Source organism: Xyrauchen texanus, chromosome 27 (genome assembly GCF_025860055.1).
Source record: "Xyrauchen texanus isolate HMW12.3.18 chromosome 27, RBS_HiC_50CHRs, whole genome shotgun sequence".
NCBI lineage: Eukaryota > Metazoa > Chordata > Actinopteri > Cypriniformes > Catostomidae > Xyrauchen > Xyrauchen texanus.
In genome coordinates, this window is record NC_068302.1 from 32770932 (window position 1) to 32796669 (window position 25738).

General features: G+C 37.9%; 1 protein-coding gene across 1 annotated transcript in view; it reads right to left on the minus strand.

The window, feature by feature from the left end:
* The window catches only part of LOC127621128 (voltage-dependent R-type calcium channel subunit alpha-1E-like), a 158024-nt gene that overhangs the window by 83286 nt on the left and 49000 nt on the right, over positions 1–25738 (minus strand). Inside the window, exons 3-4 of the mRNA XM_052094594.1 lie at positions 24295–24400; positions 18123–18262 (exon numbers count right to left, since the gene is read on the minus strand). Of these exons, the coding sequence (XP_051950554.1) occupies positions 18123–18262; positions 24295–24400 (246 nt within the window). The remainder of the gene's footprint in view (positions 1–18122; positions 18263–24294; positions 24401–25738) is intronic.

The following is a 25738-nucleotide window of genomic DNA, read 5'->3' on the forward strand; positions in this document are numbered from 1 at the left end:
TAGTCTCGTCTCTATGTGAAACTGCAACTGTCATAACCGCATGAACACACGTCAACACGATCTTATTTTACCATTATAATTATAACTCGTAATAATGATTTGCGATATGTCCTGCCGCACAGATTCTGAATAGTCCTTTATGTATTCTAGACAAACTTGTGCAGGTACGTTTTCTACTGAGGTGAAATGTTTCAGAGGACTTGAGTCCCAACATGTTCTTTGTTAACAGTTTATGTCATTTGATTTGCTCATGTCTCTTACATTGTCAGAGCATCCGAATATCATTCTTGTTATGCACCACTGACCAAATGGCGATTCCTCAAACTCCATTATTCTCCCTCGCAATACAATGTCTACAGAGGCAGATTATCTGTATGATTAAGAGGAAGAGTTATTTTGCATTATAATAGATTTGCGAGTACACATGACATGTTTTGAGTGACACACGCACTCTCTGAACGAGAGGAGGGAGATTTGAGAATGCACATCCAGTTTTGAGTGAAAGCAAAGGAAACCGATACACGGCAGGCATGTGATCTCATGCCATAAAAGGGCAGAATGCAAAAATTAACAGATGTAACGAGTCCTCTCCAAGTCATTAGTGTTCAAGTCTGAGACGAATCACGAGTCATCAATATGCGTCGTGGACTGGAGTACTACAACACTGGTGTGAGCTGCACGTGTGCTTGTAATATATAGACTATATAGCTATTTAAATGGTAAATTATCTTTTCACTGGGTAGGAAGTTTAGATTTCTGAAAGTTACAGTATGATTTCATCATCCAATTAATTAAATTTACTATAAATATAATATAAATTTACTTTAAATTTTATATTAAGGAAATTTTGATTTCTCATGATATGACCCCTTGAACTATGTTGCCTAATTCGGATCAGAATAGAGTATAGATATACAATAGAGTACATCACAACTAGAATCCTAGTGCACCCTATGGAACATTTCCAATACTTCAAAAGACAGCCCCAGGGGGTGAAGTCTTTATTCAGACACAATAACCCTGTCCAATACATCAATCAAGCTGAGAGCTAATTGGTCCAGAGCATTTAAATGAAAGTAGAATGCCTCTAGTCCTTAAGTATCAACCATTCATCTAAACCAGTTGTGCCAAAACCACAGAGACATGGAAAACAGGAAGTGCAAAGTGATTTTTTTAAGTTAATGTTATAATGCACACTGTCATGTTTATGCACTAAATTGGGTAAACTGCTTCATTAGACAAGGCTGCAATATGATTGTTTGTTAGATTGGCCAGTCTCTGATTGTAGTCAGTCAGGTGTGGTGCTATATACCTCTGTATAGTTAGTATGATTAATATTCTACACTATATAATAAAAGTTTAAATGTTACATTTGTGGGGTGTCATATATATAGCAATTCTTTAAATATTACTGGAACTAAAAGGGTCCCGCTTACTTTTGTCTTAGCTTCAGTTACGCTCAGAGATCAGAAGTTCCTCGCACATTTTGTACAATTGACAGTTTTATAGCTTATTAAGGGTTTGTCTGTAAGTTAACTTAGAAAATAGCAGGCTGAAAATAGGCTAAAAAAGGTGGTCATTTGAAAAAAATATCATTAAATTTCCCCAAATTCGCAAGATTCATGACATTGTGTCTTTATAAATACATTAAGTATCAATCTGATTCTAAAGCACAGGTAAGTTTGACATCACTACTACAAGATGGCAAAAACATACGGGGCTTTACTGAAAACATTCAGGGCTTAAAGTGTCATGAAACCCAAAAACAAATTTGTTTTGATTTGAGATGTTAACAGATCTGAACGGTTGCACATCATTGAAAATAATGATAGCACTCATTATGTTCACTGTTAAAGTAGAAAGTTGTTATTTTTCCATTTTAAAAATGAAAGTTGAAGCAACGTCACAAAAATTAGGTACAGTATATTTGTAAACTCTGATTTATGATTGGTAGTACAATACACATGAACGTCAGTAAATTCTCAGCATTTCTTCACATTATTCATGAGAAGGAAAGTTTTCATTCAATGAAAACATGCAGCCTCATACATGAGCTCACATTACAATGGAGAATTACAATTATGGACGCAACAGCTCTTCCAGGCAGACGCGAGACTTCAACAGCACTCGCGGAACAGACACAAGAGCAGACTTTTACATGAAACAATGTTGTGAGATCTAAATCCCTCGTCAAAATAGACCACAGTCCATAACCGGACTGGCGTTTCTTGGCTGCAGTTCTGCTCATATCTGCAAACTCAGTACAGTTGGAAAAGGTTTTGTGCTTTTTAACAAACATCTATGAATATATTTTAACATATCAAACCTATTTTCCTTTGACAAAATTTTTTCCATAAAAATGTGGCATAATAATGGCATTGCCTCATCAATGGGTGCTTGCCGGATTTCATCTCTGGGTACACACAGACATATGACCAAGTAATGAAGAGTTGTTTTTAGGTGGGTTTTTTTGTTTTTTTACCATTATGAGGGCATTGTTAGGGCATATTTTATAACCATACAAATAATATGACAATATGGCATCATTGTGTTATTTCAAATACTTCAAATTAAGCAATTCCTTAAAATGCACTTTCAACCTTAATAATAAGATTTACCTGTAAATTTAAATGAACATCAAATAATTGAATGTGATATGTATCTATTAGGTCTAGAACAGAAAAATAAATATACAGTATTCAATGTTGCAAATAAGAAATAGAAATCATAAATGGCAATTTTATTTTTGCCCCCACATTTGTAATTTCGGGGTACTTTTGGTCACCTTCAGTGGCATTTTTGCCCTGAGCCCTTGTTAATTTCTGACCCTGGTTCAGACCAAACGCGTTCTTGCGCTAAAAAAAGCAAGATGCCGTGCAATGATTAAGGCAGAATTCAGGTGTCTTGAGATGCATTTTGAACAATTTAAGTTCTTTAAAGGCATCTAAAAACACAGCAAAACTTGGCAAAAAGACATTCATCTAGCACGTTTATATGAAAAACGATTTAAACGAGGACAGAGGAAGGATGCACAAGTGGATTCGATGTGAAAATCTTTTGTGTCGAAGCATCTAACTCATGCATAAATTCTCCTCCCCCTTCACATCTGACACAATAGATCTAATTCATTTTCATTGCTGTTTTAACAAACTGTAATTGTCACATTTCAAGAGTGCATCTTGAATTATTATAATTTATTCTTAAAATATCAATAAATAAAATCTGAACAACATAACGGCAAGCGCTCAGAGGGAATGCAGATATGCATAGGCGACGCTCTGAAATGACGCTTAAATAAGCGGGGCATTTCATTTTACAAATATGTCTGTGTCTCGTTTGGAAGGCTGCGTGCTAGGTAGGATGCATCCTTTGAAGGCTGCAGTATACCGAGCATCCTCCTTTAAGCAAGCTTTGTTTAAACGAGATGGCCTTCGTAGGACAAACGGAAACGGAATGTAACATGTTGCTATAACAAGCGCCAGCGCTTCGAGTGAGAAGGGAACAAAGTCCCTTTAGAAAGGAATAAATGAGGTAAACTTTAGAAGAATTATAATATATAAAAATATATATATTACAGGTGTACTTTTAGTCTAATACTTTGTTTGAATTATATATTAATATCATTATACATATTATATACTCTGCACCATCTACTGAGGTATTTCAACTTGGGAATTAACATTCCTTGCGTTTGAACATCATATTTACGTGCAAATTGTCGTCATTTGTTTATTTATTTTTTACATTTCCGTTGAAGTAAAGAATTGTGGGTTGTGAGTGCCCATGAAGGATACACCTCATGCATCTTCTGAATTCCCATGAAATAAGGTCGCATTCGAAGGCTGCATTCAAAGTTTCCATCTCGCTTTTCTGAAACGAGACTCGATGACGTATGCGGCCGACAAATGCAACCTCCGGAGGACGCGGCCTTCCAAACGAGTCACAGCCTATAATTCACTTGGATTCCTACATCCTTGCATCTTTTTATTGTATCCTAAGAGGGAGCTGACAGGATGCAAGGAAAGAATGCAAGTAAAAGAGACAGTTTTAGAAATGAGAAACCATAGACGAGAGAGTCGCTGCACTGTTTCTGTGCCAGTTCTGCACTAAATGTGATTGATCTTGTTTTTTTTTATCATCAACAACTGACAGTAAAGAACATAAGAGATATTCAAACAGACATCATAAAGACAGTTTGTGCATTACTAATACCCAAACATTATGGCCATTTTACAACATGTTATAGTCATGTTCTGTATTAACAAATTCTCTGGAGTATATAAAGCGACAAATACAGTTAGAAAATCAGTTTTGTACCATACACTTCAACAGTACGAATACCTTACCCTGGTTTGGAAGTGCGATTAGAGCGTGTTGCCTGTCAGCCTTGAGAGAAATGCATCGCATCTGTCAAACACAGACCCAACGGAAAAAACTCATCGGATCTGTGTGAATCATGTAAATGAACTATTTTGGATTAAAAACAGCAAATTTCTCCGAAAAGCAATTAGTTTGCAGATATGTCTGCTACTCGCACTCCAAACATGCTGTTTATGAAGGAAAGCTATTAAACGTAGCACTGATTTAATTGTTTCTTTCCGTGTGTTGGATCTTGGACAGGATAAGACCGAAATTACTCTTCAGAATGTACCACAGTCAATGACCACACTGAAGCAAGCATGTTTGTTGGCCGGCCACCGTTGTGCACTAAACATGAAGCAGCTGTGAATTTGGTAGTGGCGATTTCTCAGGGAGAGCAAAGCCTTCTCTGCTGGCGTAACATGCCTAATAAATTTATATTTTTTCATCCTTTCATTCTCATCTACATTTTTGCCTATGTATTTACAATAGCTTTCCACTCCTAATTAATCTACAAACGAATAACAAAAAACAAAAAAATGTATCCAATCAGAATTTATTCCTCGATTCTTACAAGCAATGTGTGACAACTGTTTCACAAATCGCATACCCAGGCTCCTAATGCAGAATTTACACTACATGATTTTAGGCCCAATTTTCACTCGCTGACAGTTTTTTGGAGATCGACAACAAAAGCCAGAAATCTCTACTGCTCACCTCTACTGCTGTGACATCATCTTAAACACGTTGCATGGTCTGCAGTCACTTAAAAATTTTTTTTACTTTTGCTTACTCTGTTGGTAGGTCCGGTGGTAGCCGTATGCGGCAAACAGCTGCATGACCACGGCATGGTTTTACGCACAGCCATTTCTATTTTCACAATTCTAATGTTGCGTGACTAAACGATACTGTTATCGCTGTTGCTAACTTTAAAACTAGCAGGTTGATGTCACGTGTCAGAAATCCTGTGACGCTGGTAGTGACGATTCTCCCTGACCAATCAGTGATCTGCAGGATTTTGACGTCACATGTAGTATCGGCTCGACTCGCTTGGAACCTCGACCGAGGTGGTACTAAAAACAGTATCAGGTACCAGGTACTATCCACAGTGGAAAGCCCCAATAATGCGATGTTCAGCTATCTGTTTTGTGTGTGATTTGGAAGAAGCTCTTGACCCACTCCAATCCTCCCACACCCCCATGACCGCCTACATTTGTACGGCCTCTTTGATAATCCTTTTTTCAGTCTGATGTGTGAACAAATGGTGTTGAACTGGGGGTTCCATGACACTTTAAGCCCCAGTACCCTCCCACTATTGCCGCCCATGCAATCAGAGTGTTTTTGCCAGATAACTTGTTTCTAAGCAGGTTCAAATATATTTTACAGGAGAAATTTCATGGAAAACAGGGTATCTTCTGCTCTTTTCCTATAAAGTGTTCACTGTCAAGTACTATGACATACACTCACTGAGCACTTTATTAGGAACACTATGGTAAATTCTACTGTTGTAGCCTATCCGCACAAGGTTCAATGTTTTGTGCATTCTGAGATTCTATTCTGCTCACTACAATTGTAAAGAGTGGTTATATGAGTTGACATATCCTTTCTGTCAGCTTGAACCAGTCTGGCCATTCTCCATTGACCTCTCACATCAACAAGGCTTTTCCATTCATAGAACTGCAGCTTACTGGATGTTTTTTGTTTTTGGCACCATTCTAGGTAAACTCTAGGGACTGTTGTGTGTAAAAATTCCAGGAGATCAGCAGTTACAGAAAAACTCAAACCAGCCCATTTGACACCAACACTCATGCCAAAGTCGAAATAACTGAGATCACATTTTCTCCCATTATGATGGTTGTTGTGAACATTAACTAAAGCTCCTGACCCGTGTCTGCTTTATTTTATGCATCGCAATGCTACCACATGATTGGCTGATTATATAATCGCATGCATATGTAGGTGTACAGGTGTTTATATTAAAGTGCTAAGTGAGTGTAGTTCAACAATAACAATGCAAAGTTCCCTCCACACTTCATCCAGACCTTTTATGAAAAATCTGTTGATTCATAATTAATTGAGGAATTAGTGTGTAAAACACATGTACATTAAAATATGTCTGTTCACATTTAATTATCAGTGCCAGCAATTTGACTTATTCTGATCAATATAATTTGAACTACTCCAGTATGCAGAAGTTAGCCAATCATAACAGAGGTCATTCCCATATAGAAATCTTAAAGGTGATTTGCGATGCCTAAAAAGCTTCTCCTATCACAGTGTAATCTACAGTGCTTGAAGTGGAAGAAACAAAGTGCAGGTACTCTCCATGTTGGTATTAAAAGTAATTTTATTGGTGATAAATAAATTATACTGTGAGACTGTCTTTGTTAACAACATATGATTATTTATATATAAATAAATACACTTGGGGTTTATACTATACAGGTGGGCTCTTCAACTACTTTATTGCGGGGGCCAGATTATCCAGATGAACACTCAGCTGGGGCCAATCTTTTTTTCTGTATCCATCTTACCTAACACTTTTATTGTAACTAACATGATAATATGAAGAAAAAAAACACTATTAAAAATATGCTTATTTACATTAAAATAGTATGCAATTACATTCAAATTTGTCTGAAGAACAAACATGACCTCAAACCCTCAACTAAAAAATAGGTTTTGATTAACTTTACTTAATAAAAACATGTAGGGTTCTAATTTATGAAAACTGAGGAGGCACATTTAGATCTGCTAAAGTGTGTATCTAACCAACATAAAAAAACTGTGTCAATCTAATGTAGAAATTAAATAGCCTAAAACTAAAAAAAAAGAGCTTCTTCATTTTCTATATTATCCTCCCATTAAATGAGGGGAAAATAAGCCTTTCCTTGTCCTACACAAATTATGAATTTGCACACAGGAACCAGATACTTGTGCAGATCATAATCATTCGAAACGGTGAACAAACGTTTGATGATGTTCAGGATTGTGTACACTGACACTAGGGTTGCAGCGGTATACCGGTTTCACGGTATACCACGGTTTGAAAATTGACGGTTATCATACCATGTACATTTGCTTATTTACGGTATTGAGAAAAAAATGCAACCGGACGGAGAATCTCATATGCGCGTGCGCATCTCCTTTATTCCTTGCCTGCCTGTCAGACTTGTCAACTTAAGACACACACACGCATGCAGCAGAGAAAATGTCAGAGAGAAGCGAGGCGAGGGGGTCTGACGAGTGTGTGTGTGAGTTAAAGCAGTGTTTCTCAACTGGTCTATTCGGACTGGGTCGCAGACAGCAGGGAAAGAGCAATGCCATGGTTCTCCCATTGAAGATATTTTGGGGGCCGCACAAGGTATAGGCTATTTAGGACTGCCGACGTAGATTTAATGATAATCTCGCAAACAGCTAAAGCAGACATGGGCAACATACAGCCCACGGGGTGGATCAGGCCCTCCACATGGTTTAATGTGGCCCGTGTCTCATTTATCGTGAAAGCGTTTTTATTTTTCATTGGATATTTCAGTTAACTTGCATTGGGACCTAATGCGTCTCCACAAGCGTTTAACATGCTCAGGGTTGCCAGATAAGAGACGAAACACCCCCAGTTTGAGATTTATACTTGCGTAAATTGGAAATATTCCGCCTAATGTTATACTTATTTTGTGCAATCTGGTAACCATGCACGTATCTCTTTCTCCTTAGAAAAAACGTATTGATCTGTAGTGCAATATTCTGCTCAAGGAAAAGTGTTACACGGCTACTCTGTGTCCATTCTTGAGGCTGCTTGTGATGTTTGGTGCTACTAATTTTGCAGGTAAACCTTCTCAGTGATTAAATTAAATATAAAAGTAGATCTCGGCATCATTGACACATGGAGGGGTAATCATTGACATGCGAGCAAAAGCAAGCCGGAGACGAATATGTAAATGTATTTTTTATTTGTGCAATTTAGAAACGTTGAAGTCCCTTCGCACCTATATGCTATTCTAACTCTTGCAGTAATCATTTATCATATTCATGCAGTTGTGTTATTCAGTTGTGTGCTGAAAGACTCTTTTAGCATGTAAACTGGTAAAGTTTTAGAAAAAAAATAAGTAAACTCGCCCGCTTTGCGACAAACATTAAAAGTTCTATACATTTCTTTTTTTATTATTATTATTATTATTAAAACTGAATAATAAATTAACAGGGAAGTAGAGTTGGCAAAATACATTTATAATCTCTGCCTTTATTCAGTTTTTTAATGCTCTATCTTTTTAGAGCAATATAATACTTTAGTCAATTGCAGAATAGTCCCATTAGTCACAGATACACTTCAGAAAATTGAGTACACAACTATTTCTGGGAAACAAAAACCAAATCAATGCAGAACATTGTATCTCAAAAGCAATACAATGTGAGCAATGTGGCCCCCTTTGGAAATTTAAGGTAAAAACAGCTTTAACCAAAACACTCTGGGCATAAATTCTCTATCCAGAAGCACAGGTTAAGTGTGTCCGATACAGTAGGTTCACCCTTTTTCTGCTTACTGAAGCATCAGTATCTCAGTCAAGGCACTAGTTTGCCATTTTTACAGCAGCAGTTGAGGTAATGATAGATTGCGCGATCGCATTATTTAGAAGAAGCTGTATTCCACAGTCACATGTTGAAAGGAACAGCCAACAGACAGGCACTGTAATTAACACACACAAAACGTGTGCACACAAAGCACACAAATGCTCATGCACATGCACGCAAGCATATGCATATATGATCTCATACAGTCTTTCCAAATCATAGTACATTGAAAACAGAATGGTGTATGTGTTTGTATTTTTGACAGTTCTTTTTCGACTTTTGTAGTTCCATTGTCAAAGCTGCCAAAGCAGTTTTTAAATGTATCAACCTGCATGTAAAGAAATATGTTTCAGCACTGAATTAAGGTAGATGCTAATGTTTACATACAAATGCAAAAGACAAAGGGGTTTGTGGTATAAAGACACAATTTTATGACCTTGTAACATGTAACAATTAGAACTGCCAATATATTAAAAAAGAAAATGTCTTTTGCTCAGGATAGGTTATATTTAAAAAATGTCAAGCTTTGATAATAAAATTCTAACATGCAAAAAGTACAAATTTATTTACATTTGTTAAACATCCCATCTGGATTTGATCTGTAAATAAATTAGCCATTAAGAAGAAAATTACATTTACATTTAATTATTTAGCAGCCAGTGTTATCCAAAGTGACCTACAAAATGAGGATCATCTCGATCATTTCGAAGAAGTGAAAAGATATATATCCACCTCCACGTCAGAGTTCCCCGTCATGGTCACCAACCCTGAGTTCTCCGTCATGGCTGCCAAGCCTGAGTTCCCCATCATGGCCGCCGCGGTCAATGAGCCAGCGCCCAAGCCTGCCATGGTCAACGAGCCAGCACCCATGCCTGCCATGGTTAATGAGCCAGTTCCTGAAGCCTTGGCCATCCCAGAGCCAGCACCTGAAGCCTCGACCATCCCAGAGCAAGCGCCTGAATCCTCGGCTGCCACGTCGGCCCCGCCTTGCCTTCCCACCTATCCTATCATGGCAAGTTGCCATGACCCCCGAGCATCCTGAGGCCTCAACCCCTAGGTCTTCAGCTTCAGCAGTTTCAGCCCTGGGCTTCTGCCTCCAGCAGCCCCGCCTTCTGTGGCTCCACTCCTCAGCCTTTGCCGGGCCCGGCCACCTTGTCTGTCTTGCCATGCTCCACACCCTGTCTCACCAGGCAATGCTCCACGCCCTGTCTCGCCGGGCAATGCTTCACACCCTGTCTCGCCGGGCCATGCTCCACGCCCTGTCTCGCCGGGCCATGCTCCACGCCCTTTCTCGCCATGCCTCACCAAACCCAATACCAGCTCTGCCCTGGACTGTTGTCATTTTTCTATTTTGGGCTTCAGGAGCTGCCCTTTAAGGAGAGTGCTTCTGTCACATCACATCATTATGTTTTCCCCCCAAGGGGAAATTTGAAATTTACAAAGACTCTTATTTTGAAATGTATTACTGCCATCTTTGTCATGTTTAGTTTTCTGTTTCCCTTCCTCATTGTTTTCAGCTATATCTTATTTAAGGCTGTGACACACTATGCCGATGGTTGGCCATCGGCCAATGTCGAGCCATCATTGAGCATCTGTCGGCTTAGTTTTTGCGGTGTGTTCCCCACCGTTGGCACTAGTTGAACCCCTGTCGCCAGCTTTTCCGAAACCCGTCAGTGAGACAGATCAGTCTGATTGGCTGTTCAGCTTAGCGAACCAGTGCACGAGAAGAAAAACGGAAGTGACAAAAGCATGCAAACTACAAAGTCAAGAGGGCACACACACAGAAGGCTCTTCTCATTATTCATCTCATCTAAGCATTTGTCAGTGGTGAGCGAGATTGCTGTGAAAATTGTAAGCAAGAAGTGCTTCATTTACGGTTTGTATAACCATAGTTATAGCTCTTCGAGTTTCACTTTTTGAATGACGAATACAGACTACTGCCACCTGCTGGTATGGAGAGTTATTTCCTCTCATGCAGGTGCAGAACGTACGTGTTTGTTGGCCGTTGGGTGTAGTCTTTGCAGTGTGTTCAAGAGCAACTTTTTCACCAGACACAGGCAATGTCGCCACTAGTTCTTTGATGTCAGTTTGGTGTGTCTGGGACTTTAGCCTATCAGTCCTTGTGTATATTTAGTCCTTGTGTTTCTCTTGTTCCTTGTCGGTTCTTGTTGTTATTTTTGTATGTAGCGCTTTGCTAACCTGCATACTGCTGTTATGTTTGTGTTACATTCTTCATAATAAGATTCCTTCAGAGTAGTATTCTATTCTGTTTATTTATCAATAAATGTTCTGCTTTTGGATCCTGGAACGCTGGTAACCAACGTTGCACCATCATGATTACAAAGTTACAAAGTAATACTGGATATATCTTTACACAGGTACATTTAGTAAGCATATTCATCACACAAAATCATGTTAACATAATGCCCATTAGGTGCTTTTTTGTATTTTAATATTTATGGACTGGCCCCATTCACTTCCATTGTAAGTGCCTTAATGTAACCTTGACTTTTGCTTTTTTCTTAAATGAGGGACCATAATTTTTTTGTTGTAATCAACATTTTGCCACAAATGTTTTCAATTAAGCTTAACTTGTATTGAATCTGGAACATTAATTTAATCATGATACACACACAGAAGGAAATTCTATGTAAATAATTAGCTAAATAGTTCTATGGGCCACATTTTGTCTGCTTTTATTTTATTGTTGGTCTATGCATATGCACAAGAGTTAAAAATAGTTCAACATTCAAAAACATTTCATTCCATGCAATTCCAAATTTCTGACACTGTTAGAACAAACTAACCTTTCAAAGCAGATTTTGCTCTACATTGAAGAAGTTAATTATGATCGCAAAAATTTGTCTGGCAAAATCATGGCAAAAATCGTACAGTAAGCACTTGGCTTAAAACACCAAAGGTGATTTGCTATTGTTGGCTGTACTGACATAAATCTAGTGATTCTTAAATTTGAATAACATCCAAATAAATCAGGTTTACTGTCACATATGCACAGTTTCATCTATTTGCATGCTGATGGTTTGAAATTGGCAGTGAAGACTGATGTTGGTGGTTTTGAAGGGTGCTTATCACAGTCTTTGTGAGAGCTCTGTGTTTTTTGGCAGAGATGCAGAGGCAAAGACAGAGGGTGCAATAGGGGTACACAATGCCACATGCTCACAGCTTAAAGAGGGGGCAGATGACAAGTAGACACCAGTGCATATTAACGCCATTAGGGATGGGGTGCTCTCATTCCACAAGATTTTGGTGCTGGATGTTGACTTGTAAGCAGGCCCAAGATTGCAAAGACTCCATTTGCATTTAAATGACTGGAGTCCTGAGCCAGCCGATAATAGCCTTTAGGAAGGACTGGCAACCCATTTATCCACCTACTCACAGTGACTATACAATCAGACTTCAGCTCCATGCCACCATACTGCACTAATCTGTATCTCCTGTACACAACGCTGCTAAGACACACTCATGAGTAAAGGAACGATAACTAGCATGAAAACAATCTGCAAGCTCTATGATCTGTGAATGCAGTGACACTGGAAAATGAAACAAGGACGTGGAGGGCTCTTGTAACATGAATATGGTGACTACAATTGCTTCAATGAAACAGACATAGATATTGCTGTCGAAGGAGAATGAGTATTTGGTTGGATTCTGCAATGTTAAAAGTCAACATGAAATCAAACTTGACTGTTTATTTTCTGAAAACATGTTCCTGATTAACTTTTTTCCAAAATAAAATAAAAAATGAGTAACTTTGCCTCTGAAATGACTTTGTTTTTTCAGCTGACACCATCAAGCCATCTTATTTTTCATTATCTCTTTCAACATTGATTGTAACCCTTGTTAAAATCCAATCAAATCCTGATGAATAAAATTAATTTCCCAACCCATTTTTTTCACGAAGTAAAATGGGTTGGGATCACAGTTTCATGTTGACTTTAATATGTTAGTGTGACAACAAGGCATCATGCCTTTCTAGTCATTACAATTGATGAGCATGCCACTATTGCAAGCATGCCACAAAATCGATAATAAAGACGTTAGCTGTCAGTCTCCTCGCTTATGTCGACTGATATATCTGGCTGCTTGTAGTGAAAAACAATGTATAACATATTAAATATTATACTGTATCTAGCTAGCTAACGTTAGCTAATTATCTAATGCTAACGTTATTACCAGAGGCTCTGACAACGTAACAATATTCAGAATCTGAGGAGCAATTTCAGCATCTAGTTTTCTAGTGTGTCATTATAATAATCAAACAACCATAACAAGAAAATGAGAAAACACTCTCTGCTCTTGACTGGGTAACTTTAGTAGCTTTAAAAAGTATTATTATATTATAATCATACAGTGAAGACCAGTAGTAGTTTTATGTTGCATTTCATTCTGAATATTTTCTTGAACATTTGATAGACTTTTAAAGCTATTAAAAAAAGCACTGAATTTTCTTAATTTATATTTTTATTTTGTTATATTATTATTTATGTTATTTGTTATAGTATTTTTAATCTATTCAATTCATTGCTGTTTTTATAAAAATTTTATTACTGACTGTTTACTAGTCTTGAATAATTACTTAAGGACTTAAAACCATTCATCCATAATTTATATATTAATTAGTGTTATTATTTGTTGGGGTTTTGAAGCTGGTATTGAGAATCGTCAAATTTCACTGCAGACTTCTGAAATTTTGTTATTGTGGTAATGTATAGCCTTTATTGTACATGGTAGATCTTACTGCAATAACATGATGAAAAAGTAGATCTCATTCCATAGAAATATGAGCATCGCTGTAAACAATGGCGATGGAGACTTTTCTTTAAGAAAATACCTTTCTTTACCATGCATAACATAAAATAATGATCATATAACAATGGCCTCCTTCCCTACCCAGTGCAGTTTACATTTCTGTCGCAGAGAATTTAGTTGATTGCATTGGTACACTATTAGGTTGTCATCGGTCATAATTTAAAAAAAATATACAACATAAGCTTTGACGTGTTACTTGAGCATGTAATTAAATGTCCTCTTTTTCTCTCCGGACAAGTAACTTTTTTACTCTGACAAGTGAATGACCAATTTACTTGTCCGGAAGACAAGCACATGACAATGCTTAATGTCGAGCCCTGGCTGAAATGTATGCTCTAGTCGATTTTGTGTCTTGACCATTTGTGAACTGCATTAAACTCTGTCTAGTTTACCATGCTTTGTGGGTGTAACTTTTTGCCATGTCATCACCATTTATGATTAAATTACTACTAGAGCACAACATTGTTTACAAGAGCACAAAGTTCTTCATAGATCTAGCCTCTTAATTTGGCTCTCAAAGTGCACCATATTGATGCATTTAACTTTAAAATGTACAAAATGTTCTTCCAGGGGAGCATGCCCCCACACCCCCCTAGAAAGTCCAAGGTCTCACAAAATCGTGTCGGAAATACTGACGACTACTTCATAAGGATATGCCGTTAAGAAAAGCCAAGAGAAATCGGATGTTTAATCTTAGGTCAGATGTCCAGATATCGGATGTTTATCTGATTTAAATCCACATTTGGAAGTGGCGCAGATCGAATGCGAACAAATCTGATCTTGTGCATATTTTTTCTGTTTACACATGTGCAACAATATCCGATCTGTGTCAGATGTAACTAAAAAATCTGATATTTGTGACAGTGTAAACAGCCTGAGGCTAGTCTTTCCAACATCTTCTTTTGTGTTCGACGGATGAAAGAAAGTCATTTGGGTATGTAATAACATGAGGTTGAGTAAATTATGGCAAAATTGTCCCATTAACTAATGTTAACAAATACAAGCTTATTGTAAAATTTTACCAGACAGTATATGTAGTAACAATGACGTCACACATTTCATGAACTTTCTGTACTCTTTCTTTATTTCTCTTTCTTTCATTAATTTCCCCTTCTATCTTCCTGTTCTGTGTGCATATGACTTCATTAAAATCTAATAAGTGCCGATGACTCATCTTCTGATACCACCAAATCGTATAATCTTCCCTCAACTCTTAATGAGGGTACAGCTTTGATGAAATACTAACTCATCGTTTCATCAACACAACACAAAAAGGTTCATGTGAAAGCAAAATAGAGCAAAAATCTAAAAAGCTTAAAAACTGCATTTGTCTCAACACCTGCAAAATCCTACAAACTTTATATCTTTTTCCATCAGAAAACATATTCAGAAATCGTATGTCTCAATACGAACAACCTCTCTCACTAAAGGCCCTTTCATATCAGTCAACATTCGCCACTGCAAGGATTTCTATAGATCAGACCAACAGCGCAACAGATGATCCATCAAAGTACTAACAGTAAGTATTTTTTTTCCACATTCAAAAAGGTTTTACTCCTAAAGAAATTAATTTCTATTTTTACAACACACACACACACACACACACACACACACACACACACACACACACACACACACACACACGTTGGTCTACCTATCATTATGAGGACTTTCCATAGACATAATGACTTTTATACTGTACAAACTATAGATTCTATCCCCTAAACCTAACACAACCCCTAAACCTAACCCTCACAGAAAACCTTCTGCATTTTTACATTTTCAATAAAACATTGTTTAGTATGATTTGTAAGCGATTTGAATTATGGGGACACTAGAAATGTCCTCATAAATCACATTTATAGCATAATAACCTTGTAATTACCAGTTTGTAACTTACAAAATTGTCCTCGTAAATCACAAAAACACGCACACACACACACACACACACACACACACACACACACACACACACACACACACACATATATACATATACATACAGTATACTGTATGTATATATGTATATATATATATATATATATATATATATATATATATATATATATATATATATATATATGTGTGGCCGATACTGTATATGACTGATATTACTCATTTTATATAACGATATATATCACAATATAGTTACATTTAAAAAGAAAATCAATAAAAACAATTATAAATTAAATAAATATTGTAATGCTTATTTCTTTTTTTAAATCCAGTAATTTAATAAAATACTTTAGAAATAAAAACTACTTCCTCTTATATCATTTTCTCTATATTTGGAACTTGACAAACATAGAGTAAATTTTTTTTTAAATAAATTGGTGGTAATCAACCTTACCACAATGCTAAATTGAGTTAAGTTGTTGACTAGTATTATTATTATTATAAAATTTCCTCAAGAAACTTCTGAAAGCAATTCAAGAAAGGAACTAATTAATGTGTAAAAAAATATCCTTTCTATCCTTGATAAAAAATTGTCAAAAAAAAAAAAAAGATACATTGCTGTGGAATTCCTCGTGTTGGCATAGTGACTCGCCTCAATATGGGTGGCAGAGGACAAATCTCAGTCGCCTCCACATCTGAGACCGTCAATCCGTAATACAAGACCGGCAATACATAAATACTACATTATGCTTTATTGTACAGGCGGCAATATATGTCCTTATATTATCATTAATTATGATTTTCATAAACTCATTGGTTTTGAACGCATATAGTTTTACAATATATCCCATTTTGCCATTGCTTTATCACATTGTTGCACAGGCAGAATGAATGAGAGATCAGGCGTTGACAAGACAGTCCTCTGCACCATCTGACACACCTCCACAAACTTTACACAACCAGCAGAGAGAAGAAAGCCACTGGGCAAATTCTGCTTTAACTTTCTTTCATCTTGGCAAATTAATAAACACATTTTACTCTCCGTTCTTGTCAGAAAGCATTCTCTCTTCCTTATCAGCGTATAGTAAACTGAAACACAGATCTCGCATTCAGCATGGCTAATGAAACATTGCCTTTGGAAATAAACAAATAAAGGCATCATTGGAGGTTATGCAGGTACATATAAATGGAAGTTTACATGGAGACAAGAAACACAGCACCATCACGATGTAAAGTAAGAAGCAAACTTTATTACCGTCTCTTCAATACAACACACAGCAACAAGTGAATGATTTATCATGTAAGCTTCACTGTCTACTCTCCCACTGGTAGTTGCTGAATTGCGTCTCTGCTCATTTGCATAACACTAAACATGTCGCAACTTAATCAAGTTGCTGGGCACACCCACATTGTGTCAGCCAACAGGCGATGTTGCTCATGTCCAGCTCTCTTTGAAAATGAATGGCTTCTGGTGACTTTAGCGCTGCAGAATGCTGAGAGTATGAATAAACCTTAATGAATTATGAGCATGTGAAAAGAGTCTCAGTCTCTTTAGAGTCTCAGTCACCAAATTAATTACACCACTTGCCTTTTTAACCTAATTTGTATGATTACATTTAGCTTCTGTTGATTACTTTCTTTTAACACTTCATAACTAACGGTGTGTTGGTGTCAGTATATGCCTTAGGAACTCATGAGACATAGAGATTGAAAGGTTAAAGTCTTCTTCCTCTCTTAAACCAGACAAAGGTTCAGGGCTCATCAATAATGAATGTGAGCTGGAATCATGTAAAATTCTCTAAGAAGCCCATCTGCCTTTGTACTTTAACACTATGACAGCTGTTAATATTTCATATGTATCGTGACATTGCACTCTGTGAATGAATGTGTGCGCTTCACTCTCTTTTTCTCTCTCTTTTGCTTTCTCTCTTAATTAGTTCTCTTCACTGAAAAACTCAGATGAGGAACATTAAGGTACTACTACATTGTGATTTACTCTGCAAATGAAAGCTGCAGCAGCCTTTCCCTTCAGGAGAACTCTTGCAGATATGGCAATATCTGTTCTTGTCAATAGAGTGTTCTCGAGGTACTGTTCATTTCTACACTCAGTCTGGTCTGAGAGTTAGCACTCTCCATCTATATGATTCAATCAAGCAGAGTTTTACTGGTGAAATGAGGTAAGAGTCATGTGAATTTCAGCAAATCTGCAACCATGTGTTGTGCAAAACTTTGCCAATGCAGAATGCTTGCAAGTGTATTTCAGGATAAATCTCTCTCTCCTATCCTACAGTGCATACAGCCATTCATGAAACTCTAAAACAATGAAGATGCTTAAAAAAAACTGTACTATGAGGTTTATCCAACTAATGATCCTTCCTAGAAAGGCTTTAATCAGCAATTTCCTTAGTCTAGAATTGCTCCATTGCTCACAAACCATCATACAGAACAGAGCGCCACTTTTCACTCACCCACTCAAGACAACAATGAAGTCCATAACGTTCCAGCCGTTCCTCAAGTATGAGCCCTTGTGGAATACAAATCCCAAGGCAATGATTTTAATTCCAGCCTCTAGGCAAAACATTCCTATAAAGTAGGGCTCTGTTTTTTCCTAGGAAAGAGAGAACAGACTGGTGTGAGACAATATAAATAATGTGACAATCAGATGAAAACAGAAGAATTTGTGCCATAAAGGACAACGGCAGTGTCTCAAAAACTAGAAAGATGCCTACCTAGACAGCATTATTGGGAATAATCATAGATGTTTCAAACATATAAATTAAACTAATTTAATTTAATTAATTATCCTGTCTTAGTTGGTTTTAAATGCTTGTTGTATTATTAAGATGTATGTATGTGATTTTATCACATACTACATACTACACATTTATTATAACTCCATGTACAGCACTTTTAGTGCGGTTTTTGAAAGTGATCTATAAATAAAATTGAGTTGAGTTGAGTTAAACTTCAATTAAAAAAAACTGAGCTAAAGTTACATTTTTCACAACTTTTGTTTGCATGGAGTGGCACTTTCGTAAATCCTTGGGATTTTCTCAGGAACCCTGTGACATAGTGTAAACTCTAGTGTGTAGACACCCTAAAATGCTCTCTAAGTAGTAAGCTAAGTAGATTTTGAGACTTAGCCAAGATTGTTTTATTGTACTTATTTTCAACAGCATGATTTAGATACTCTGTTAAAAGCAATTCCTGCGGTATTGGTTTTAATTAAGGTGTTATTGAGTGAGGCGAGTGTGACTCACTTTATGACATATTTTATGAAATATGTCATAAAACTCAAATAGAGCACAGAAATACCGTTACAGTTTATACTGGAATAATTAGCTTCTGGTGGGTCAATAGAAGTTACTAAAGTCTGAATAAATTGTCAAAAGCAAAGAGGAAGGTAAGAATGGGGAAGGGAGGTAGAGAAAGAGAGACAGAGAGTGAGAGATATATTTGAAACTTGAATCTTGAGAGAGAGAGAGAGAGAGAGAGAGAGAGAGAGAGAGACCACGTTTACATGCACTTAAGAAAGCGGGTTATTCCAGGGTGTTTGCAGAAAGTGGCGTTCTGAAATGTCATGTAAATGAGAACGCCAATTTCCTTACGCTGTTAAAGGGATTAAGAGAAATCGGTTAAACACACCTATGTTTCTCCCATTGAAAGCTGTTTTGTGGCCATGAAAACACATATGCGGCATTCTAACAGGTTTTTGAGGAGTGTGCATGTGCGTGAACAGACTATTTAACAAACATCATAGCAAACATCAAACATCGTAGGGAGCCCACCAAGTCAACACAGCACAAAGAATTAACATTTGTGGGAGTACAGTGCGAAACACTATTAACTCTACCCATTTAAGGGGAGTCGCATGGCGCAATGTGGGGGTTGGAAGTGTGAACGGCGAGCTCTGCGCACTTTGCTAGTTTTTAATTATTTTTGTGTCTTAAACCGTTCGATACACCCTGCTACATAACTGTTCTATGAAGTTAACATGTCAAAGAATTCAAAATCCTCGGGCTCAGGAGATATTAAAAGAAACATACATGCTCAAGCTAATACCCCAGACAGGGTTGCAGACCAGGGACTCAGTTTGGAAGGTGAGGTGGGAGAGATTCAATGGAAACTGTCGAATATATCTGTAAAGCTGGCGAAGGTTGTGGCGGACTTGGAGGATCTTGCTGTAATATGTTGAACGATCACTGCGATGGAGACAAAAATCTGAGTTGGTTACAAAAATCGAAAAGTTTTTCCGAACGTAGAAAAAATGTATCAATTATCTGGAGTCATCAGAGAGGCAATTAGCTGCTAATCCACTAGCGACCAAAGTAGATTTGGAATGCATTTGGGAAAAGCTGGAAGACCTTGAGAATTGTAATCGGTGAAACAACGTCCAAATTGTTGGAATTCCTGAGCATGAGCAAGGCCGAGATATGGTAAAATTCCTAGATGAGCTCTTTCCAAGTCTGCTCAACATAACAGGCCATAAACTGGAAATCAAGCGAGTTCACAGTGTCCTGGCTCGGAGGTCCGTTGAGGGAGACAGGCCCTGATCAATTCTGGTCAAATTTCTGAGATCACCCAATAAAGAGCTTGTGTTACGCGAGGAGTAAAGGAAGGCTTTATTGGAAGAACCATAACATTTTCTTGTTCCCAGACTTCGACAAGAGAGAAACATGATCGATTCAAGGAATGCAAGAATCTCTTATATCAACAGAAAGTCTCTTTTTTAATGATGTTTCCAGCCAAATTGAGAATAGATACTAAGTATGGCTGCAAAATATTTACATGCCCACACCAAGCATTGTCCTTCATAGAGACAATAGGGTGAGTAAGCCATTTGGTGATTTTCATGTTGCTGCCTAGTGGGCTTGACTCACTGAAAATTCACTTGACTGTCTGAGGAAGCTAGGCACCTTTTTGTTTCTTTTTGTGTGGGTTCTGCCTTGCGGCTGGAGTTTGTTTTGTGGAATAACACTCCTTCAAAAACTTTTGCATCAACGGAGGGTCGCTTTGCACTGAAGTTCCCGGCCAGGTTGAGAATAGATGCTAAGGAGGGCTGTAAAGTGAATACTTGTCCCTAATATGCGATCTTCAATAAGCCTACGGAATTAGTGAGTCATGGTGTGGTGCTCGGTTTGCAGCCTAGTGGACCTGACTCACTGAAAATTCACTTGACCATCCGAAGAAACTGGGCGACTGTTGTGTTTCTTTTTGTGCTGGTTCTGCCTAGCAGCTGGAGTTTGTTTTGTGGAATTACACTCCTTCAGGACAGTTGTGGATGAATCTACACCTTCTTTGTGTTTTTTTTTTTTTTTTTTTTTTGCTGGTTCCGCTAGCAGCTGGAGCTTGTTTTGTGGAGGAACACACCTTTGGGCAGTTTTGTGAATGAATCTACACATTCATTGTGTTTATTCTGCATATTGACTGGAGTTTGTTTTATAGATTATTTTCTGTTATATCATTCTGTCTCAAAAAATGTGTATAAAAACTAAAGTAATCTGACGGCAAAGTTGCCGTGGGGGCTCTCACAGGAATTCATGGATTGTGCGCCATGTGGCGCTGTCATGCACGGGGTTAATGCCCACATTTTTCTTTTTTCTGTTTGATTGGTTCAGGGGGCAGTTCAGGGTTTGGTTGTTGCTCTAATGTTGGAATGTGGTCTTTATAATTACATTTTTGGCACACAATCTATTTTTTCTCGTGTGTCAAAATGTCAAATGTTATTATGAGTGGATTGTCTCTCTCCACGTGGAATGTGAATAGGTTGGGGCACCCCATAAAAAGAAGGAAGGTTATTTATTTGCTTAAACGTAAGCAATATGATAAAGTGTTTCTTTAAGAAATGCATCTTTCCCAGTAGGAAGCTGAAAAATTTGAGAAGATATGGATTGGGCATATTTTCTTTAGTGCTGGCTCAAGAAAGAGCAGGGGAGTCATTACACTGATAAGTAAGCATCTACAATTCAAATGTCTCAAACATATTAAAGATAAATTAGGAAGAGTGATTATTGTTTTAGTAGAAATTTAGGGGCATAGGTTGATTTTGACTAATATTTATGCAACTAACGCTGATGATTAGGGCTTTTTTTTTAATAGATCTTGAAAGGACGTTGCATGCCGTTGGCACCCCTCATGATAACATATTGGGAGGAGACTTTAATCTATTGATGGATTCAGTCCTTGATCATAGTGAAGCAAAAGTGTGTAAACCACCTAGAGCAACATTGATACTTCACAGGATGTGTAAAAAATCTTGGTCTTACAGATATTTATTATGTTGCCACATATGAAGAAAAATAAATCATATAGTTGGCACTTTAATGTATCCCTTTTGCAAAATCCTGATTTCCAACAAATGTTAAAGGCTGAAAACAATGTTTATATGGAGACCAACTGGTCTTCAGTATCCTCTGTAGGTGTGGCTTGGGAGGCACTTATGGTGATTCTTAGGGGTTGGATCATACAGTATGCCTCATTCATCAAAAAATCCAAAGCACGAGTACTCGTGTAGCTGGTAGGGAACATTAAAAGTGCAGTGGCAGAGCTGAAGTGCCAAATGTCGTCTGATGGTCTCAGAGAATTGACCCGATTGAAATACAGATTTCAAGAGGCATTTTGGTTATTCAGAGCAAGACAGTCATACTTTGAGATGGGGGGACAAAGCAGGGAAGCTTTTGGCTAGATATATAAAGCAGAGAGTGTATTTTTCTACCATTCCCTCAGTGAAATATGCTGGTGGTGAAATTTTTACCTCAGCCATTGATATTAATAATGCTTTTAAAGAATATTATCTTGATCTCTATAATTCCACATCTTCGTCTACTTATGAGGATATTAGAAATTTTGTGGAACCATTAGAACTCCCTAAACTGACGGATGAGCAATTCTCTTGATTCTGAGATAACCTTGGATTAGCTTGGCAAGGTAATTAAGGCCTTGTCTACAGGTAAGGCTCCAGGGCCAGATGGATTTGTCATGTTTTTTTAGATCTAATGCTACAGAACTGGCTCCACTTTTGTTAGAAGTTTATATTAAATCATCAAACAATGGAAAGCTTCCGTCAACCATTACACATGCCCGGATCAGTCTGATTCTTAAAAAAGACAAAGATGCAAGTGAGTGTAAGAATTATATTCCAATTTTTCTGATTAAGCTAGACATTAAATATTGTCAGAAATCTTTGCTAACCGATTAAATAAAGTTATGACATCTATTATACAAATAGGTCAGGTGGGGTTTATTCGGGGCTGCAGCTCTTCTGATAACATTAGCCGTCTCATCAATATTATGTGGTCAATGGCGAATGATCAGACTCCGGTCACGGCCATCTCATATGATGCTGAAAAGGCATTTGTTATGGTAGAATGGGATTCTCTTTTTAAGATTTTTATACTTTTATTGGATGGTTTAAGTTACTTTATAGACAACTGGTAGCGGTGGTACAAACAAATTGATTAATTTCAGATTATTTAGCTCTGGATTGGGGCACCTAGCAGGGTTGCCTTCTTTCCCCATTCTTGTTCTGTCTTGCCCTGGAACCATAAGCAGCCACGATAAGAAAGTAAAAAGGGAAAGGTCATCAGGCAGTATTACTCCCTGTTAATTCAGAGTCTGGGAGACAGAGCTCTAACTTCTATCAAGAGATTATGGGAGAAAGATTTAAACTTGGTATTGGAGGAGGAAGTGTGGGCTAGGATTCTAAAAAATTTCAAGTCTGTATCTAGAGATGCAAGGGTTCGCATTATGCAATTCAAGATTTTACATAGATTCTATTGGACCCCCTCTAGATTGTATAGGCTTGTTCTTAAAGACACACCCAACTGCTTGCAATGCCAATCGGAGGATGGAGACACAACCCATGTTTTTGGGGGTGTTTAGATCCAAGGGTATTGGTTGAGGGTCCAGAGTTTTGTATGTGACATCTTGGGCACTCAGGTTTTGTTTTGCCCCAGACTTTTGGTATTTTGGGAGATGGGGCGGTCATCAAGGTGGGGAATAAACATGTGGAGGATTTGGTCCTAACCAGTGTTATGGTCGCCAGATAGGTGATTTTGAGGGGTTGGAAGTCGACTGGAGCGCCCCCATTTCAGGAGTTTTGCTTGGAGATGTGTGGGATTTTTATATTTTTTTTATTCATGGTTTTGTTTTCGTTTTCTTTTGTATGTGCTTATGTAGTGTTTGTTGAGGGTCTGTGTAAGGTTGGGGATGGGAAGGGGTGGTAGTGGGTGCAAAAAGTTGATTCTGTGTATTTATGTTTTTCTTTTCTGTGTTAATAATAAAAAACTATTCCCATTTATACACACCAATGTAAAATATCGACTGTCCCTCGTGTCCGTGTTTATGCACTCGTACATTGGGAGATTCACAGAGTTTGCAGGTCTCAATAGAAATGTAAGGAAATGGCACTTTCTCACAATTAGCCACGTACTGGTGTCCATATAAATGTAGTCACAGAGAGGAGAGAAAGACTGTGCTGCATTTAAAATAAAACTGTGGTCTCCAGAGTTGCTATAAATGCATTTATAAATGGATGACTATGCGAAATTTTTAATCAACAGTGAGTGATTTAGTTCTTTCAACATTCTTTTAAATTGACTGTGTGTGTGTGTGTGTGTGTGTGTGTGTGTGTGTCCTCACAAGTCTCTTTGACATGGGCGTCTTGTCCTCTCCAGGCAGGTGTTGCTCCAGGGCCAGGACGATGCAGTTGGCAATAATGGTGGCTAGGATCATGTACTCAAATGGAGTTGAGCAGGAAGGTTAAGGAATTTACAGACTTAAGAAAACAAATGTTGCAATTAATAAACTCACATTGCTCTCATTATTTGTTGGCCTCCTAATAAATACAACATTACACTGCAGTGCATACTGTGCAAAGTTTAACAATAAATACTTACACACAGTGAACACTTTTTACATGCCAAACCATAAAACTGAATTGCATTACAACATTAACATGAAAACCACCTTTCACAAAGTTCTTATGAAATCACAACCATAGGAACATTAACATATGGCCATCCACATTTCGTATTAACACCAATCCAGTACACAGCAACTTAGCTCACCCTGACCAATGAGAGTGTGAACTCCTTGTGAACTTCACATGCAAAAAAAGTTAGCCTACAGCAGCACTACTCAACACGTGACTCATGGGCTGCATCCGGGTCTTGAGCGATTTTTTGCTGCCCGCGTTATGATATCATCATCAGAAATATATTTATCAGCAGTCTATCAAATTAGTATGAATTGTGAGGTGTTCATTTTCATGAGGATTTACACTAGTTCTCTACATTTCTGAATCACGTTAGAGTGGGAATTCAACTGCAAGAGCATGTTACAAATAATAATAATAATAAAATTATAATATCTGAGCATGGCATTATGAGAGAGGAGGTCGGTCTGCATGCACGCGTTCATACATGTGGACTCACGCGCGGTCTGTCAATCAAACATACGTGCTCCCATTCTCACTTCAACAATCTCAACCAATCTCTTGAATAGCTCATCAGATATATGTCCTCATCATGACAACAGTATTTACAGGAAAAAAAATAACAACAGTTCTCTTACGAGAGGTTCTCTCGTATTGCGTAAGCTAGCTTACGCTACGGGAAAGATTAATCTTTTCTGAGATATTGAAGCCAAAAAATTATCCTAAATTTTGTATCATTTGTCAACGCAGTGCAGCAACTGCAGACCTTGAGCGGGCTAGCTAGCGAGCTCATTGGTTGCTCTGCGGCAACTGCTGCAGCCTATAGATGAACTTGGGCGAACTCGTGTCCAATGAGAGGCGTCCGCGCGTTTACTGCATCAAAGCCTGCCAAAATGGGCGTGGCTAGAGTGCATATAAGCGTAGTTCGTAGGCTGGAACCCTGATTTTCATCTCTTCAGCGAAGCTCTTCGCATCTCTGAACTGGAAGCTGCGTCGCCATTCGAGGGGCATCTAGCAAGCTTGGACAGCGCTCGAAGAAGCCGGCCGTCTCCGCCACCTTCAGCCATCCTGCGAGCTACGCCATCTGGCGACGTATCCTTTTTTAGAGCAAGCTAGTTCTTAACGAACTTCACAAAAGAGTAACGAGCG